The sequence below is a fragment of the Amyelois transitella genome, chromosome 4 (genome assembly GCF_032362555.1).
Source record: "Amyelois transitella isolate CPQ chromosome 4, ilAmyTran1.1, whole genome shotgun sequence".
Taxonomy (NCBI): Eukaryota; Metazoa; Arthropoda; class Insecta; order Lepidoptera; family Pyralidae; genus Amyelois; species Amyelois transitella.
Window position 1 is genome coordinate 10129698 of NC_083507.1, and position 20272 is coordinate 10149969.

The following is a 20272-nucleotide window of genomic DNA, read 5'->3' on the forward strand; positions in this document are numbered from 1 at the left end:
TCCGATGTAGATCCTAAACCTTTTCGGTACATCTACATAATTTAATACTTTTTTGGAGATTGGTTGGTTATTTTATTCGTCAAATTATTGCTCTCTTCTTGTCCAAAACTTAGAGAATACTACCGCGTATTAACATATAAACAAACATACAAATAACATAAAACAATAATGTCATATGTCACCGTCAAATATATTTGGATATAATCAATCGCTTTATAATGAATCAAATTCACATACATCAGTATTTTGATATTTGAATACAAGTAAAGATTAAGTCATGAGTGTTTAGAAAAATAACTATTTTACGGGACTTAATACAAAGTAAATATTATATTTTTATTGATACATACAATCGTTGTGATAACAGTGTAATTAATTACTGAACAACTTGTTAATCTTGACAGATACAGTATAAGTTCGTAACCTTAACTACCCTTATTACGCGTATCACGCACGCTATATTTCTAAGTATTTTAATAATTACTAGAATAGGTGGACTTTTTTTCCAAAAAATTGCTACTGGTTTATAAGGATTTTATCAAAACTGTTTGTTGTACTATGTCCGTTTAATAAAATTTGTAATTTTTTTTTTGTTATAGCGTTTACTATATTCAATTTCAAACTCTCTAGTCTCCGCTAAATATATTATGTTAGAGGTCTGAAGCCTGATTAAAATAAAAGTGCCGTGTGGCTCCCGGCATAATAGAATATCATCACATCTCTCTCATGGGTATCGTCAAAGTGACTAAGGAAAAGGCTAATAAACTTGGGATTCTTCTTGTAAGCGATAGGCTAGCAACCTGTCACCATTTGAATTTTAGTTCCATCATTAAGCCACATAGCTGAACGTTACATTTCAATATTTTCAAGACTATTGGTACTGTTTACCCCGCTAGGAATATAGACATAATTATAATAATGCATGTAAGAGCGATATTTTGTGTTAAGTTGATTATTATCTATTTTTAAGCTCAAAAGTACAAGACGTTCATGCATATAGCAAAAGTCAAATGCACGAATGTCTCCGATTCTCAATGCGCATATGTCGTTGGGCAGGATTCTTTCCAGTGGAAGGGTTAGACAAGCCTACAATATCTGGACTCAGGTAAGTCATTTGGTAACTGGTTAACTCCTTCCTCATGCTTTTAGTCCCGGTTGCATCCTCCCACTCAAGGGTGGAGCCCAGGGGTTTGCCAATGTATGGGGTATGCCCAATCTAGGATCCTACTACAATTTAGGACCATGGTTCCTAGATTAGCCTAACTATTAATTATTGACCTACGCAATCTTGGCAGCGGATTCTTATCAATATTAGAACATGAAGAAGAACATGAGAATTGAAAAAAAGATTTTTAATGATTTTGAATGTATATCTTATGTGAAACACAAAGAAACTTATTAAGCAGTTCATTTAATATTATATCATCATCATTATTTCAGCCATAAGACGTCCACTGAATAAAAATATTATACATTTTTTTAATATTTACAGTTGAATGGTAAAAGCTGGTAAAACCCATAGGAAGTTCTTTTTAAAGTACTGGGAACTACACGTCACATTTATTTAGTATTACTGCACCCTGTAGGCACTTAAGAATAGGAACACTCCATATCATTTCAATGGATGACGTAAAAGGCTTCTAATGTAAATGATAATAAACTTGAGATTCGTCTTATAGGCGATGGTCTAGTTAGTAATCTGTCACTATTTGAATGTTCATGCCATCATTTAGCTATACAGCTGAACGTGGCCTTTCGGTCTTTTCAAGTATCATGGCTCTATAGACTACATACATAAAATCACGCCTCTTTCCCGGAGGGGTAGGGAGAGACCACCTCCTTCCACTTGCCACGATCTCTGCATATTTCCTTCGCTTCATCCACATTCATAACTCTCTTCATGCAAGGTACTTTTGACCTGACCCTTTACCAGGACGTCCTTAATTTGATCAAGATACGTTCGTCTAGGTCTTCCACCTCCGACTATACTATATATACTATGTATGTTTTAATTGTTTCAGATATTACTTGAAGGGGTTCTACAGTATTTATTACTTGTGGACAGTTTTGTTTGTATGTATCTCGACGATATTAATATCTTTATGGTTGATTGACAATGATTTGTCACTTCCTATCGTTTGTAAGTATGTGTACAATACGGAACAATCGGATTTTTTAGTTTCTTTGAAACGCACTTTATTTATTTTCTCTCTGCACAAATTAAAAAAGTTGCACTGTTGAGGTTGCATAATGCGATCTTCATCCTTCTAGCGTTAGACCTAGCCCGGTTGAGTCCCCAACTATTTGAAAAAATCCGAGGTTATACACTAACCAAGAAAAAAAGGCTCTCATTAAATATTTGTGATTATTCAGGGGAATTCCCTTGGCTTTATTTTTGAAATAACCGTAAAAAAATCAGTCACACAAAAGTGAAAAAGATTTCTAAATAATTTTGAATGTACATATACATATCTGTATGTGAAACACAAAGAAACTTATTAAGCAGTTCACTTAATATTACATCATCATCATCATCATTTAAGCCTTAAGACGTCCACTGCCTAATAATATACTATTTCTTTCTAATATATACAGCTGAATTTATATTCTATGCAACTGGATTATTTTCCACTATCATGTTGGCTCGCCTGGCCCAGCAGTGGCCTATATTCATAAACAAGGTAACGGAAATCGAGCAACAACTTCAGGAGATACGAACGTCAAATAAAACAGACAAATACTGCAACGTGATGGCCTTCTGCGTCTTAATTGCGGCTTTGGGTAAGAGAAAAAGTATTTATAAGACATAACATTGTAAAGAGTACTTATTATGGTTATTTTGTGTGTAGTATTAGTTTCAAACTAATCTAAATAAAATTAAATCTAGATCTTTAATGTATTTGATGGAAAAATATAGTGTGTACCGGTTGCTTCTCTCACCAACTTTTTGTGTTAAATACATATTTGAACGTAGGACTATGTTTCTCACAGTCTTTAGGTGCACGCAAAGGTATTAAAAGTGGGGAAAGAACTTAACAAGTTCTTGTTTCCGTCATGGAAGTAATAAAATGATTTTAAATGGTAGATTTAAATTAGAATAATGCCTATTAAATTTGACCTGTTTCTGAAAATTCCTAACTGAAAAGAACTTGAAAAAGAAATGTGGGTATAGACTATTTCTTATTAAATTGTAGTTTTAATTCAGTTGAATATAATATGTATGTTGTTCTGTTTTTTTTTTCAGTGGAACACATTTTATCGATGATATATGCGGTGTACCTTATCACAAAATGCAAAACATCTTCAAACGATTTCAGCATAGTTGTTGAAAAATATTTTACCTACTGCGCACCGTTTTATTTTCGAAACATGACATATAGTCACATCGCCGGTGTTATTTTTAAGGTAAATTAAAGTTTATTTATCATCCTTGTTCAATAACCTATAAATTGCAGTAACCTCTTTACAAATTTTGTTTTTATTTAAACGGTTATGATTGGCCACTTACAAAAAAAAATAATATGAGCACATTTTTCCGCGAATTTTTCTACTGACGGATGGGTCTATGTTAGTACAATTAATATAATTTTTTTTTAATATTGTAACATTATAAAGTTTCATTAAACCTTACTGTGCTTGTTTCAAAATAAAGTGTACTTCCAGTTCGTCCGGCAGTAATCATTTGAGATAGTCTCTTTTCCTCGATAACTTTTTCAAGAAATGGAGATAAATATTTTGTTTTTCAAAATGTTAATAAGTAAGGTTTTGCAATTTTTTGCAGGTCGGGAACTTTCAAACAACATTCCTGTGGAATTTTACAGATGTGCTTACTATATGTTTCAGCATATACTTGATATCATACTTTCAAGACCTAAATAAGGTTATCAACAATCGCCAAGTGAGTATAAAAGCCATAAGTTAAATGGTTATCATAGTTGTTAAGGTGCCCGATTCAAATTCTTGATGCGTATATGGAGGTATTCAAATCACACCTCTACTATATATGTGTACGTTATGGCGCAGACGCATAGTAAAAACTCATAAATTTAAGGTTGGGAATCCTACTAATATGTTACAAATGAAAGAGTTTGTAAGGATATGTGTATGTGTTAGTTAATCTTTAACACAAAAACTATTGAACGGATTTTAAGAAATTTTTGTATACTAGCTAGAGTATAAACTAATGTTAACATACGGGGTACATTTTATCCTAAAATTAACCAGCCAATAAACTTATACATACATACATATGGTCACGTCTATATCCCTTGCGGGGTAGACAGAACCAACAGTCTTGAAAAGACTGAATGGCTACGTTCAGCTATTTGGCTTAATGATATAATTGAGATTCAGCTAGTGACAGGTTGCTAGCCCATCGCCTAAAAAAAAATCCCAACTTTGTCAGCCTGTCCCTTAGTCGCCTTTTACGACATCCATGGGAAAGAGATGGAGTGGTCCTATTCTTTTTTGTATTGGTGCCGGGAACCACACGGCACTTATATTATATTTTGGACTATTATAATAAACTTATATATTACTAGAGGCCGCCCGCGACTTCGTCCGCATGGAAACCCTATCAATCCCGCGGGAACTCTGGGATAAAAAGTAGCCTATGTGTTATTCTGGGTCTTCAGCTACCTACATCCAAATTTCATGGTAATCGGTTCAGTAGTTTTTGCGTGAAAGAGTAACAAACATCCATACAAACTTTCGCCTTTATAATAGTAGTAGGATAATAAACTTATATTTTGAACTATTTCAGAATAACATGTCTTGGGAGCGCCTTCGCACTCACTATTCGCATATAGTCGAGCTGGTAAGACAAGTGGACGCCAGGCTGTCAGTCTTCATCCTACAGTCTTTCGTCACCTATATATTTTATATCTGTACGCAGCTGTTCCACACATTGAAGTAAGAAATAAGATTTTATGCTAGAGTATGACAGCGGCTTCTCCCGCGAAAAAGCTCGTAAACCTTCTTTCCAGGAGGAGTTTTGGAAAATCCTGTCATAATGAACATCTTAACCACATAAAGGACATGCCAAATTTGTAAATCGCTACCCAGCGGTGTGCGTTTATAAGTCAGTCAATCAGTTTTTCATTTTTTTATTTCTTGACAAGCTTTAATTGTGAGCGAGTGAGTGTGTGTAATTTTCATACAATTAACATATACTTAGTTTCAGGACAATCGGTGGAGTATAAATGCTTCATGAATTCGCGAACAACAGCTGATAAAAATAAATAAATTTGATTTCTTTCCAGAACCACACACCTTAAAGTAATTGACTGTGATGAAGACATTGTCAACACGTGAGTATTTGGAAATAATATATTTTCAAAATCACACACTTACATATAATCACGTCTATACCTTGCGGGGTAGACAGCGCCAACAGTCCCGAAAAGGCTGAATAGCCACGTTCAGATGCATGGCGTAATAATGGGATTCAGATTCAAATAGTGACAGGTTGCTAGCCCATCGACTACAAGAAGAATCTCAATTGCATTTGCCCCTCCCTTATTTGGCTTTAACGATATCTATGGGGATGATATGGATGTTTATTTTAGATCGTATCCTAAAGTTCCGGAAACCATACGAGATTTTTAGTAAATGACGACAATTTTAAAGACAAAAAAATTGGAACGATTGACCGTTTTTTTTTTAATTATCACTGCTTTGAGGACTATAGAGTACTTATTTTTTTATTACTGTAAAGTCTTCTTTATTTTTAGAATCAAACAATCGCCAGAATACATAACGTATTATGTATTCTCATTCCTTTATCTGGTGTTGAGGTTCGTAATCACGTCTCTTTTGGCTGCTAATGTGAACTTGGTTGCCAAAATGCCGTTAGCTGCTTTGGATACAGTGCCTTCTTCTGATTATTGTCTTGAGGTAAGTTTATAAAAAAATACAAAAATTAGCTAAGCAAATACACCAGTGGATTAAATTGAGAACGCCAGGGGAGGCCTATTAAAACTGTCCCCAAGTAATAAATACTGTAGAACCTCTTCAAATATAATCAGAAACAATTAAAATATGTATACACAAAGTCAATTGTATATCTCTTGCGGCGTAGACAGAGAAAACAGTCTTGAAAATACTGGAAAGCCACGTTCAGCTGTATGCTTTAGTGATGGAGTTGAAATTCAAATAGTTACACGTTGCTAGACCATCGCATAAAAGGTATCCCAAGTTTAGTAGCCTTTCCCTTAGTAATGCCTTTTTTGAAATTGCCTTTCAAATCAATCATCTTTTACGCAATCCAGGGGTGAGAGAAGAAATGGTATTATATAGAGACATTTTAGATTCAATACGTGAAAATGTGTATGTTATTTTGTCTTATAATTTACAGGTTCGACGTTTTCGTATGCAAATTGAGTACACTCCGGTAGCAATGAGTGGACTATTCTTTTTTGTTACTCGTCCAATACTTCTTCAGGTTAGTTATTTACTTGGATAGAATTAAGACTTTATCGGAATAACATAGGACATTATTGCATCGCACTTACGGTGAGAGAAAACATCGTGAGGAAACCTGCTCAATCAGGCAACTGGATGAGTAGCCATGTGTTCCAATACGGGTTAGGTTCCTCTGCAGAGGTTACGGAGGTCAGACGGGAGTCGCTTCGTGTAAAAACCTGACTCAACTAATCCAGGATCCACGGTCAAGGGCGTAAGTTCATACCACTCTGGAGCAGAGCAAGGGTGAATAAGGGTGTTGCTTAGTATAGTATCGTGGTGAGGATACAACCGGGACTATAGCCAGGATGAAGAATAAGAAGTTGATTAAAACGTCACGGTGTCATATCAAAATGACTATTTGTGACGACACATTTACAAGTACCTACTTACCACCATATATATACATATATTTATGGGAATTCTGTGGCTGGTTCAAAGTATTTTTTTATTACACATGCGTAAGTTTTCGTTAAAAAATCATTGCGTATTATTTTTTTACAGGTCGTTGGAAGTATAGTAACATACGAGCTAGTAATGCTGCAGCTTCATTAAAACAAGCTTTTTACTCAGATCTAAATAAAAGCCTGTCTTTTTGGGACCTTTTAACGGAGAAAGGAGATGTTCTTATTTGTAAATCTACCTCCAGTAAAGAATTCTTACAACCTTCTTATTTTTCATTTCTTATGTCATCCTAAAAGTAATGAAGAAGCCTATTCGTCTAATGGCATTTAAAGCGCATACGCGCTATAAGCAATCTCGGGTGTAGTCCTTGGATCACCCATCCAAGGAATACACCCGAGATTGCTTATAGTGTCACCACAAGTGTCAAAAATTCGTAGAGCATCATCAGATGTCTTTATGAAGCGGCCTGACAAATATGACACTAGTATTCGCCAGATACACAAACGATGAAAAGTCAACAACCTTGAGAACAGTCAAAATTTTAGCAATGAGGAACCGACTAAGTGTAGCTACGAGTATAATCATATTAATTTAAAAAGTATCATTCATTATTCATTATGCTACAATGCTTCGACTCAACCCTACTTAGCCCTGTCAACGGCTTAGTTGTACAAATAAAACCAACATTTTAATACCAAACACGTAGTAAACTAAGCCAACACGTCCGTTCCTAACATTGTATGTTATAATGGCTGTTTTACGATGTACTTCTTTGCCAGGTCACAGTTACATTGTTGCTTTATCACTTCATTGCTTAATGAAGGCGTGCAAAAATTGAGTCATATATTTTATCGGGGAACTGCAAAAGATGAGTTTTTTTGGTCACTCTGATTTGCCACGACTTGTAACATCACGCTTTCATTGTTCTTCTTTCTCCCGGTGTTAGTTCTGGTTCACTTCTCTGGAGAGGAGCCACTCGTGCGCCTGTTTGACCATGATTCAGGATTGGGTGAGTCAGGTTTTTATACGAGGAAACCCCAATCTGACCTCCGTAACCTTTGCAGGGGAACCTAACCCGTTTTGGATTATGGTCTCAAATTGCCTGAATATGCAGGTGTCCCAACATGTACCTCACGTACTCCCCGTTAAGGACAGAGACGTGTTATGTGGATATGTTAAAAATGGAGAAGATAAATCAGAGAACTGTGCAACAAAGTCGTAACCTCCTCACATAAACTCTCAAAGTCGACTTCAAATAGAAACAACATAACAGCTACTTAATTCCGATTTACAAACTTTTTGATAAAGTTACAGAGTGTTAGCCTTCATACCTTAATCTGAGTTAACTGTCTTGAACTGCTATTGAAATAGACCAAACGTTTTGTTTTAATACTAGCCTTGGTTTCCTCAACGGTTGATTTATCTAGTGCCGTGTGGCTCCCGGCACCAAAACAAAAAAGAATAGAACGAGTCCATCTCTTTCCCATGGATGTCGTAAAAGGCGTCTAAGGGATAGGCTAACAAACTTGGGGTTAATTTTTAGGCGATGGGCTAGTAACCTGTCACTATTTTAATCCTCAATTCTATCATTAAGCCAAATAGCTGAACGTGGCCATTCAGTCTTTTCAAGACTGTTGGCTCTGTCTGCCCCGCAAGGGATATAGACGTGACCATATGTATATGTATGTATCCTAATTTCCCTATCTTACTCGGTTACAGATATTCAAATGCTTTGAACTAGAATCGAGGTTCAAATATAAAAGTTAACACTGATTAATCAACTACCATATAGATGCACAGCTTATATGTATTTCTGAGAAATTTGAAATTTAGCGCGGAAGTTCTTTATGTGGTCAAGGGATGACACTAAAAGAGTATTCGCCGAAATTCCAGCGTAAATGGAGATTGAAATTTTTACGGACGTTGTCTACATACATACATACATAAAATCACGCCTCTTTCCCGGAGGGGTAGGCAGAGACTACCTCTTTCCACTTGCCACGATCTCTGCTTACTTCCTTCGCTTCATCCACATGCTTTTGACCTGACCCTTTACCAGGACGTCCTTAATTGTTGTCCCTTTACCAGGACGTTGTCTAGTCTATTTATATGGCTATCAATGGGAAATATAAATCGTACCAATATCCTCAGCAATATTAACATAAACTGTGGCCTTTGATATTGAAATGTAAATGGCTTCGAACCTGGGGCGGTGCGGTAATCTTGTAATTCAACTCGCGTCAACTTCGTAGGTTAAAATGTATAGCACACAATAATAGGTGGACATAATGCTCGACTTGTAATTCTGACATTCAGAATTTCAAGTCAAATTCTTCGGACATTGAACTTTAAAGCTGCCTAATGTTGTCGTACAAATTGTCAAAACCAATCAAGGGAAATAATGGGATTCATCGTTTAGGCGGTGGAATAGTAATACCGATGTCACTATATCCAAAATTTACATAAAAACGGCATATATGCATGTATGAAAATGTCTTCTAATTTTATAAACATTTTATGATTTCTTTATGACTTCTTGCGTTTTTGTCCATATCGCATCCTTCCTGCATGGTGGTGCTTTGGTGTGCGTGTGTGATTCTCATACCGCTTTGGTGTAGAGGTCTAAATGAACTTTCTGAAGTTATTTTTTTATTTATTTACGAGTATTTAAACTTCATTGCATAAAATACAAATATATAACACTATTGGCGGACTTAATGCTGCAAGCATTATCTAACAGTAGACTATTGGGTCTGACAGAGATTTTATATGGGTTCAAACTAAATAATTATATTTATATATTATTATTAAAAAAAAATTTATAGTGCCGTGTGGTTCCTGGCACCAATACAAAAAGAATAGGACCAATCCATCTCTTTCCCATGGATGCAGTAAAAGGCGACTAAGGGATAGGCTTACAAACTTGGGATTCTTTTTTAGGCGTTGGGCTAGCAACCTGTCACTATTTGAATCTCAATACTATCATTAAGCCAAATAGCTGAACGTAGCCATTCAGTCTTTTCAAGACTGTTGGCTCTTTCTACCCCGCAAGGGATATGGACGTGACCATATGTATGTATGTATGTAATTTTTTTATACCTTATAGCACATGAGTGGTCCAATTATCAGATAGCGGGACACACACGCACGTGTCGATATTTTATTGACCACCGTAAAACACCACTAGAGTTACTATGATAATCGTTTATTGAAGTGAATAAATTGATCGCATAAAATATTTATGTTTTGATAACGGTACTAGTATATAGTGGCTACGAACTGTCAGTATGCGTTATAGTTTTAGAGGTAAAACATCGACAGATATCAGAAATGAAAGATAATGGAAAAAATAATATGTTTGGTATGTACCTAGTTACTACAGAAATTTGTATAAAGACTTACTTATATGTCCACAATTCTAAATTAGATAAGTCAGGTTATAAACACAAGGCTGAGGTCTGACCTCCGCAAACTCTGCCGGTGAATTATAGACCCAGTAACCTGCATGTTCCTCACGATGATTTCCCTCACTAAAATCTGCATGCCGTGTTCTAACAAGAATCATAAAAGCTTGTTTTCACGACATCAACAAAAAGTGATAAGAAGGTCCTATGCTTAAGGAACTAAACGATACACTAACGATATCATTCGTGTTAAATAAGTTGAAAGTACAAAAGCCCGCGAAATTAACAAAATTATTTAACAAAATTATAAATATCTCATAATCATTATATATCTCAAAATATATTAAAATATCCATATACCTTTAAATTTCATCATTACCTACATACAAACATATAAAAAACAATCGACCCGCCCCGGCTTCGCACGGGTGCGAAATTATAAATGTTATTATACATAAAAACCTTCCTCTTGAATCACTCTACCTGTTACAAAAAACCGCATCAAAATCCGTTGCGTAATTTTAAAGATTTAAGCATACAGACAAACAGACTAAAATAGCGACTTTGTTTTATACTATGTAATGATGTGTTTTCGCCTCAAGTTGACTTGTTTCGCTCGCTCGGTCAATAATAATTTATTGAGTTTTTGAAACTTTTTTAAGTTTCATTATTATAATTTTACTACTTATTCTTTGGTTTCTTTTTAAGTGTAATTTTTATTTCTTTCTAGGTCCCACTAATTGGGAAGTTTATAAAGAACTGGAAGTTATTAATTTAAAAGAGCCCTCTAATGAAAATACTGTATTGAAGATTAGGTAAATATTTTAAAAATAAAACTAAAATTTAGCTAACAACCTATTCACGAAGATTCTAAAGACTTTTATTACATAGGTACTTAATTTAGTTACAAATTGTACCAAAGTTTTAATTGAGATTTTAATATTAATAGGATGCATTTTTGTAATTATCAATGATTTTTTTTAGAGGTAATCGTATCCATAGTGTTAATCTTGAAGAAGACACCGTATCAGATATTACAAGTAAGTTTTTTGTATTCATATTCGGTGTGAAAGTGTGTTTGTCCGTCTTTTTCGTCAAAACTACCGAACCGCTTTCAAATGGGCTGGCCTGTCATTCAGCATCAGCTTACGTTTTAGTCTTTACGAGACTTTCGAATCTGTCTACCCCGTTAAGTGTAAAGCCGCAATATATGTATGCATGTTGTGTATTTATGATTACAGATGTCCAATTTAAAAGAGCTTCACCTGAAGACCAAGATGAGCTATTTTTGAAGTCCATGAAAGTGGTTATTGTTATTGGCCAGTTTCTAGGCTTGAACCCCGTCATGGGAATATTACAAAGAGACTTCAAATTGATGAGGTAAATTAAATTGGATGAGGAAGATTAAGCTATTTTAATCAAATATTTTTGTAGAGTTTGAGCCTGACGCCCATAGAGGCTGTTAAAAACGTATATAAGTCACTATTTCAATCTTAATTCCATCATCAAGTCACACAGAACATGGCCTTTTAATACTGTTAATTTATATGACATTTTTGCCTTCCTTTTCAAATCTGTTGAATCTGTCTATCTATGGAATAAAGACGTTAATAATATAGTGACGTTTTGTATGTATGCCATGTATCCCGCTTCGACGAAATCAATTGCATAACATTAATAATTAAACTAATTTTCTACTATCTGCCGTGCCATTCCATATTGTGCCGTGTGGTTCCCGGCACCAATACAAAAAAGAATAGGACCACTCCATCTCTTACCCATGGATGTCGTAAAAGCCGACTAAGGGATACAAAGGGGCTTACAAACTAGGGATTCTTTTTTAGGCGATGGGTTTGCAACCTGTCACTATTTGAATCTCAATTCTATCATTAAGCCAAATAGCTGAACGTGGCCATTCAATCTTTTCAAGACTGTTGGCTCTGTCTACCCCGCAAGGGATATAGACGTGACCATATGTATGTATGTATGTTTCTACTATTCGGGGCTAGAGAAAAAAGCCTTAATTAAACTGCTGAATAATTACTTTATCATATTTTTTTTTCATTTCAGGTTTAAATTTTTATCGTGGAAATATTTTTACAGCATTTTCCTTTGTTCATTTCAAATACTGGGTACAGTCCTATGTTTGTATAAAATGTGCAAAAATGCTATTACTATAAAGATATTGGGTAAGAAGCTTTAATTATATTTACAAATGCAGCTTAATAATATAATTTATTTTTAGATGCTTTTAAACTAAAATGTTTAAAATTTTTTTTTTTAAACTTAAAAAAATTTTTTTTTAATTATTTTAAAGCTTCTGACAATTAGAAATAAAATATTTAATAGCTTTAATATATCAGCAGCTCAAAAATCGGTCACGTTACTAATTAACATTGATTTTACGTTGTATGCAATCCTAATCACATTGAAAATTATAAAATTTTCGCGAAGTTTCACTTAAACAAAACAGTACACACACAGTACACACGTAAGTTACATTTAAAAAAAAATTAATGCGCCGTTTACCCTAATCCTATTAAATTTACAGCTTTCGTCTCATTCTTCTCCTCCACAAGCATAACTACCATTTTGTTCATCCGTGTTGCTACGAAATGGCCAAGTGTGATTCGTGAGATTACAAATAGCCGTCTGGATGAATATGTGGACCCCCAGTTGAAAATTAGGTCTAGTGTGGCTGCTATAATATTACTCATGTTAGCGTCATGTAAGCAAATAAACTTATTTGTTTTTAAACTTTTTAATTAAGCTACTTCATTTGACAAATAATACAGTGATGGTTGTCGCGGAACTTTCGAGTAATAATCTTAGTGCACCAGCACCTAAACCATATAAGAAATATGTTTGCAAAATTTCAAGTCTGATTGAGTCTGACCCACGCAGTGATTTTGACTTTAAGTTCATATTTCAGTCAATCTGTGTCCTCTTTCATTATGTATACATACATACATATGGTCACGTCTATATCCCTTGCGGGGTAGACAGAGCCAACAGTCTTGAAAAGACTGAATGGCCACATTCAGCTATTTGGCTTAATGATAGAATTGAGATTCAAATAGTGACAGGTTGCTAGCCCATCGCCTAGCCCTAACCCTTAGTCGCTTTTTATGACATTCACGGGAAAGAGATGGAGTGGTCCTTTTCTTTTTTGTATTGGTGCCGGGAACCACACGGCAGCTTATTTATTATGTGTCAATTGAACTAATCATAGCAGAACGCAATAATTTTTATAAATTTCCTTATCAACATTAAAGAACCCACTGCTAATTCAGACATTGCAGACTTTATATTAGTATTTACCACTTGATTTTGCAATTATTAGTTAAAAAGTTTATTTCAGTTGAATACATCCTATCTCAGTTATCAACATATGCACATATTTTGGACTGCACACCGCAAGGAAAGCTTCAGGACGTGTACAGGAGATATTGTCTTGTTAATTACAACTGGCTTTTTGGTGCTGGCGTGCCTTATTCGTTACCTCTAGGCATTCTTGTACAGGTAAGTTTTAACATATATACATAAATAGAGTCTCGTTTATATCCCTTGCGGGCTAGACAGAGCCATAACAGTCTTGAGAAGACTGCAAAGCCACTGGATGGCTTAATAATGGATTTCAGATTCAAATAGTGACAGGATGCTAGCCCGTTGCCTAAAAGGAGAATCCCAAGTTTATAAGCCTATACCTTAGTTGCTTTTTACGATATCCATAGGAAAGAGATGAAGTGCTCCTATTCTCTTTTTTCTATTGGTGCCGGGAACCACACGACACCAATGTGTTGTAAATGTTTGTCATAAAAATAGCTTTTGCTTAAGGCTTCGGGTCCTTGGGAATTTCCAGAAAAATGTAAGCTATGCTGTTTTGACCGTGTATAATAACTATGGACACATTCAAACGACCACAGACAAACATAACATTTTTTTTATATGAGAATGGTACTTTATTACAAACAAATAAATAAATAAGCATTATGGTGTTATTCTGATTTCTCTGGGACCAAGTCTATATTGTTATATATACCTATATATGTTTGTTTTCCACATTATGATTATTATTATACCTACATTTTTTTCAGATTTTGACTTCAATAACAACGATAAACTGGAACTACTCAGATATATTTATTGTATGCATCAGTTTGTATTTGATATCGATTTTCGATAAAATCAATGAGAAAATAGAATCAGCTCAGAAAAAGGTAAATGCGTGTACTTCTTCTTTGTATTTTCTATGTATATCACTTTCTCTTCTTAGATTGTTGCGACATGAACATCTGCCTAGGCATGTCTAGATCAATTCGTGTAATTTACATTTAAGCCTGTCTCTATTTTGTGTCCGTTGTTGAATCGGTAAGATTAAAACGCGTGCGCATAAAAACCTCGGCCATTTTATTGAATAGTTTCAAAGTTACATTAGTTTGAATTCTAACCTATGCACTGACTTAAAGGGAAATATCGGATGGAAACCTGCACATTCAGGCAACTGAATGTGTAATCATAATCCAATATGAGCTTGGCTCGCTGGCTTCCCAAAAGGTTCCGGGGGTCAGATAGGAATGGCTCCATGTGAACCTGACTCATCCATTCCAGGATCTTATCCATGATGAATGATAGATGGATAGATAGATAAAACTCTTTATTGCACCATAAGAGTAAAACATACAAAACAACACAAATGACAATGATGTGTTCCTACAAAACAAAACAATGATGTGTTCCTTCACTTTGTGTTTTTTTTTTCAGTCATATCAGCCGTGGTTCTGGGGGTCAGTGAGGGAGGACTACACCCGCGCCACGCGATTGGTCCGTCTGTTTGATGACATCATCAGCGGCATAACCTTCGTGTCGTTTTCCAACCATCTCTTTTTTATCTGTCTTCAGCTTTACAATGTTTTACAGTAAGTTTCATAAAATCTTTCATGCTTGTCCGGTAGCAAAGAAAAATATTGCGCGTGTCAGATGCTTTTCTTCCCGAGCAGATTGTAAAAGTCTATCAAGGGAAATGCTCATAAATTTGGGGTTCTTCTTAGCGAAAGGCTAGTAACCTGTTACCATTTGAATCTCAATTCTATCACTAAGCTATATAGTTAAAGGTGGGCTTTCAATTTTTTCAAAATTGTTGGCTCTGTCTATTCCATAAGGGAGAAAGACGTGATTATGTATGTAGGTATAATAAAATCACGCATCTCTCCAACACGGGTAATCAGACTTGCCACGCGATCTGCATACTTCTCTCGCTTTATCTATATTCATCACTTTCTTCGTCACGCAGAATACGAGAAATTCACTCTTATTAAGAAACCACATATCAAATTTCAAATATATAGACTCAGAGGTTCGTGGGCACTGCTTATTAGGTCGGTTCCTTTTTTTTAAATACGTTTCTCTTAACCTAACAAAACGTATTTATTCCAGAAACGGTGTGACTGCAAAGGAACGTTTACCAATTGAAGACTGCCCTAATTATCCAAGCGGGTAAGTGAAGATGAAAAATGAAAAAAAAAAATAAGCATTTTTTTTTAATATCAATCATGCTAAAGAAAAGAATTCATTGTTACACAGCTGTTGTTCATTTCGGAAGTACAATTTGCATTCAAATAAGTAGGACGACGCTTTTGTAGACCCCTTTTAGAAATGCGGTGTGTTAAAAGTCGAACGCGATTGTTGATTACAGAACGCCAATCACAAGTTATCTTTCAAGTTGATTAATTGCTCTTTGGCTTTAGTGCTCATTACATCCTCCTCCTAGAAATTAGTCCAAGTTTGAAATATCAATTTAAAAAGGGTAACTAAAGTCCTTACGCAGAGCGACACCTATCTTACTCTGCAAACTCGCCTAGGAACCTGATCTGATTAATAAATTTTGTTTTTTTTTTAATATCATCGGAAGCATGGACTGACAATAAAAGTATTTTGGTCAATTTTATGCTTCACTGGCGGTAAGATTTCACATACATACATATGGTCACGTCTATATCCCTTGCGGGGTAGACAGAGCCTGTAGGGGTAGCAGTCTTGAAAAGTCTGAATGGCCACGTTCAGCTATTTGGCTTAACGATAGAATTGAGATTCAACTAGTGACAGGTTGCTAGCCCATCGCCTAAAAAAGAATCCCAAGTTTGTAAGCCTATCCCTTAGTCGCCTTTTACGACATCCATGGGAAAGAGATGGAGTGGTCCTGTTCTTTTTTGTATTGGTGCCGGGAACCACACGGCACAGGTAAGATTTGGTCGGTTAGATTTGATTTGATATTAAAGCAAATTCAATTCCTTTTCAGTCCGTTCCATGGGTACGAGTACTCAGTATATTTTTCATTCTCAATTTCACTCATCATCTGCCGGTTCTTGACCGTCTCGCTTCTTGCTTCGAGGGTCCATTCTGCGGCGTCGCAACCAATAAATGTATTGTTTGATATCCCGTCACAGTTTTATTGCACTGAGGTAAGTGTTTAACTTTCATCTCCTTCTTTTTGCTGTGCTTCAAATTATGAGGGTACAATTTAGAGACATATGTAAAGAAACGAAAATTGTTTTTTTTTGTACATTCATTCAAACTAATTGTAACGACCATAAAATAACACATTTAATAAAATATGCACCAAAATGTCATGTCTTTGTCATTAGCTCTGTGGGATTCGTAAGGGTAGACAGAGCCAACGGTAATAACGGGTGAAATTTCACTTAACAATATCTTGATTAACTTAGTGATATTGTCAAGAATTGTCTGAACACTTTTCCTTAATCGACATTTGAAATTTGCGATAAAAAAGCAGCTGGTTTACGTGTAGATTTCTCCTTTTTACTTTACCATACCAACCAGTATAGAAGCTTATGTCACTTTCTAAGTCACCATTTATTACATCCACGTACAAAATGGCGGATGGAGGATGGTCATGCCAATATTCTGACGAAATAAACTTGGACCCAATCACTTACAATTTTTCAGATACAAAGATTTGTAGAGGAAATACATTCGGATGTCGTAGCTTTGAGTGGCCTTCAATTTTTCCATATCAAAAGGAGTCTAATTTTATCGGTAAGTAGGTACTTTTTTATTAGTTCCTTTTAGGCGTTAATTCAATACCAGCTGGGCCCGCGACTTCGCCCGCGTGGAATAGTTATTTTGCGCATCATTGAAACCCTCAAGGATGAATAGTTTTCTCCGTTTTTTTCACTCTTTCCATTATTTCTTCCCTCTTAATAGTTGCATTTTTTGTTAAATAGCCTAAAGCCTTCCTCAATAAATAGTCTATTCAACACAAAAATATTTTTTCAATTTGAACCAGTAATTCCAGAGATTAGCACTTCAAATAAGCAAGCAAACAAACAAACTCTTCAGCTTTATAATATTAGTATAGATTGCCCTTAATTGATTAATTATTGAAAGAAATAAGTTTACCAAACAAACTGTTCTTCAAATGTATTTTAAAATAGTTAACCCGCTAATAAGATTGAAAGATTGCTAGCCCAACGCTTAAAAGAAGAATAGCCTTTCCTTTTATTGACTTTTACTTTTTGCACGGAAAGGGAAGCAGATGACACATACATATTTTTTCTTCGCTTCCAGCATAATAGTTTGCAATAGATGATTGTTCGCCTATTCCCTTAGTCGCTTTTACTAATTTTAAGCGCCGGGAGCCACACGGCACTTCACAAAAACTCTCGGGAACATAACATGCAAAGGAAATTTTCAAAATTAATTCATTTCGTAACATTTGCATATTCCGCCTAATACTTGGTGAAAGTACCTACATTAAGCCCAATCCGTCAATATCCGGGCCGGACCTAATCGAGAAAGGTCTCGTAAAAATCGAAAAACTCGAAGAGAAAGGAATCGAAAAACTCGATAAAAATCCAATTTGTTTGATGTTCCGAATTAGACAAAGAGCTATAAAACCTCCCCTTATTCAGCTAATGTGCCTTGGAGAGACGTGACTGATTTCAAGTTTTATTTTACCTTAGTTACTTTCATACCTTGTGGTTTCCGACACTTTGGAATAGAACCACTCCACATCTTTGCCATGGATGTCGTAGATGGCGACTAAGGGATAAGCGATGGGCAAGCAACCCGTCACTTTTTGAAGCTCAATCTGAACGTGGCCTTTCAGTCTGACTGTGGGCTCTGTCTACCCCGCTAGGGATTAAGACGTCACTATTTGTTTGTGGTAAAAGGCGACTAAGAAAACAGGCACATTCATCTAGTTCAGATATTATCATAATACAATATGATTGATCATATTATTATTTTTCATGTTAATTGTTAAGATTTAATTTTTTTAGAAAAAAAAAAAATGAACTTTCCTTCTTTCAGGTAGCAGGCACCATCGTTACATACGAATTGGTTTTGCTACAATTTGACGGATAAATATGATGTCATCATTAGTTTAGGGAACATATCATCATTATCAGTGTAAAAGGACACTGATTGATTGACCGATAGATAAATAAATATATATGGGACAAATTACACTCGAAGTAAGTTCGAAACTTGTGTTACGAGATACTAACTCAACTATACCATATTTTATAATAAATACTTATATAGATAAACATCCAAGACCCAGACCAATCAGAGATGGTTCGTTCCTCATCATGGATTCGAACCCGGGACCTCTGGTGTCACAGACAAGCGTAATTAACACCCAAAACGCAAATACGGATGGCATGTAGATTCCCGATTTTGGTGCATTGAGGGAGGATTTCCCGAAATACATAAATCACGCCTCTTTCGTAAAGGGGTAGGCAGAGACCACATCTTTTCACTTGCCACGATCCCTGCACCTACTTTCGCTTCATCCACATTCATAACTTTCTTCATGCAAGCTCGTCGGTTTTGGGTACTCTTGACCAGACCTTTTGCTAGAACGTCTCCGATTTGCTCAAGGTACGTTAGTCTAGCTAGGCCTTCCCACTCCAATAGTCCCATTCACACTTCAATTGTACATTTGCTTAGTCAACCTGTTCTCATTCATCCTCTCGACATGACCACACTAAACCCGAAATTCCGGCGGGAAAGGGAATTTTGCGAACATTTTTGTGTTACGCACGCAAATTCCCGAGGCGTATTCTACATACATACATAAAATCACGCCTCTTTCCCGGAGGGGTAGGCAGAGACTTCATCTTTCCACTTGCCACGATCTCTGCATACTTCCTTCGCTTCATCCACATTCATAACTCTCTTCGTGCAAGCTCGGCGATTTCCTTAATTTGATCAAGATACGTAAGATTTTAGTTTAAAAAAGGCGTATTCTAGTTTAAAATAAGATATTTTAAAATAGATAAATAAGAACATTGTTAATTGTTACCGTAGCTTCAATTTAATGTTTTTCATTTAACGTTCGTTCAATTTAATTTTGATACACATCAGAGCTCTTCAATTTTAAAAATTAAAATGTTCCTTTAAAATATTTTTTTCAATATGTTTACATTTTATCATACTTGAAAACCAATTTTTTATGCGTAATTTTATAGTATCGTAAAAAGTAAACTACTTTACTTATAAATGTATAGATTTTTTTAAATAATGTCACATATTTTGAAAATCACATGTAAAACTTTATTTATTTATATTTTACTTGTACATTTTCAGTTTTGTATGTGCACAGTAATAAAAATTGGTAAATAAAGCTTTATGCTGCAATTATTTTTTAAAACTTTGCTGTGTGATGCACGGCATCAACAGAAAAAGAATAGGACTACTCCATCTCTTTCTCGCGGATGTCGTAAAAGGTGACCAAGGGTTAGGTTTATAAACTTGGGATTCTTCTTTTTTGGCGATGGGCTAGCAACTTGTCACTATTTGAACCTTAATTCTATCTTTAAGCCAAACAGCTGAACGTGGCCTATCAGTCTTTTCAAGACTTGGTTCAGTCTACCCCGCAAGAAATGTAGACGTGATTATATGATGATATGTATATATTTTGTAAACAATCAGTTTTCCTAAAACTACGACTTTCTTTTTGTGTACAATTAATTTAT

General features: G+C 35.3%; 2 protein-coding genes across 2 annotated transcripts; both read left to right on the forward strand.

The window, feature by feature from the left end:
* Nucleotides 1–1010: 1010 nt before the first annotated feature.
* On the forward strand, nucleotides 1011–7017 carry LOC106139886 (gustatory receptor for sugar taste 64f-like). The gene is made up of 10 exons (XM_060953433.1): nucleotides 1011–1105; nucleotides 2022–2044; nucleotides 2551–2781; nucleotides 3245–3321; nucleotides 3782–3913; nucleotides 4769–4911; nucleotides 5262–5309; nucleotides 5733–5895; nucleotides 6356–6442; nucleotides 6967–7017. The coding sequence occupies exons 1-10, from the start codon at nucleotides 1011–1013 to the stop codon at nucleotides 7015–7017; spliced, it is 1050 nt and encodes a 349-aa protein (XP_060809416.1).
* A 5409-nt stretch (nucleotides 7018–12426) lies between these two features.
* On the forward strand, nucleotides 12427–18681 carry LOC132903928 (gustatory receptor for sugar taste 64f-like). The gene is made up of 9 exons (XM_060953442.1): nucleotides 12427–12460; nucleotides 12823–12999; nucleotides 13633–13793; nucleotides 14369–14491; nucleotides 15036–15190; nucleotides 15708–15767; nucleotides 16570–16732; nucleotides 17238–17327; nucleotides 18603–18681. Exons 1-9 carry the CDS (start codon nucleotides 12427–12429, stop codon nucleotides 18654–18656), a joined length of 1017 nt encoding a protein of 338 aa, XP_060809425.1. The 3' UTR covers nucleotides 18657–18681.
* Nucleotides 18682–20272: the final 1591 nt, after the last annotated feature.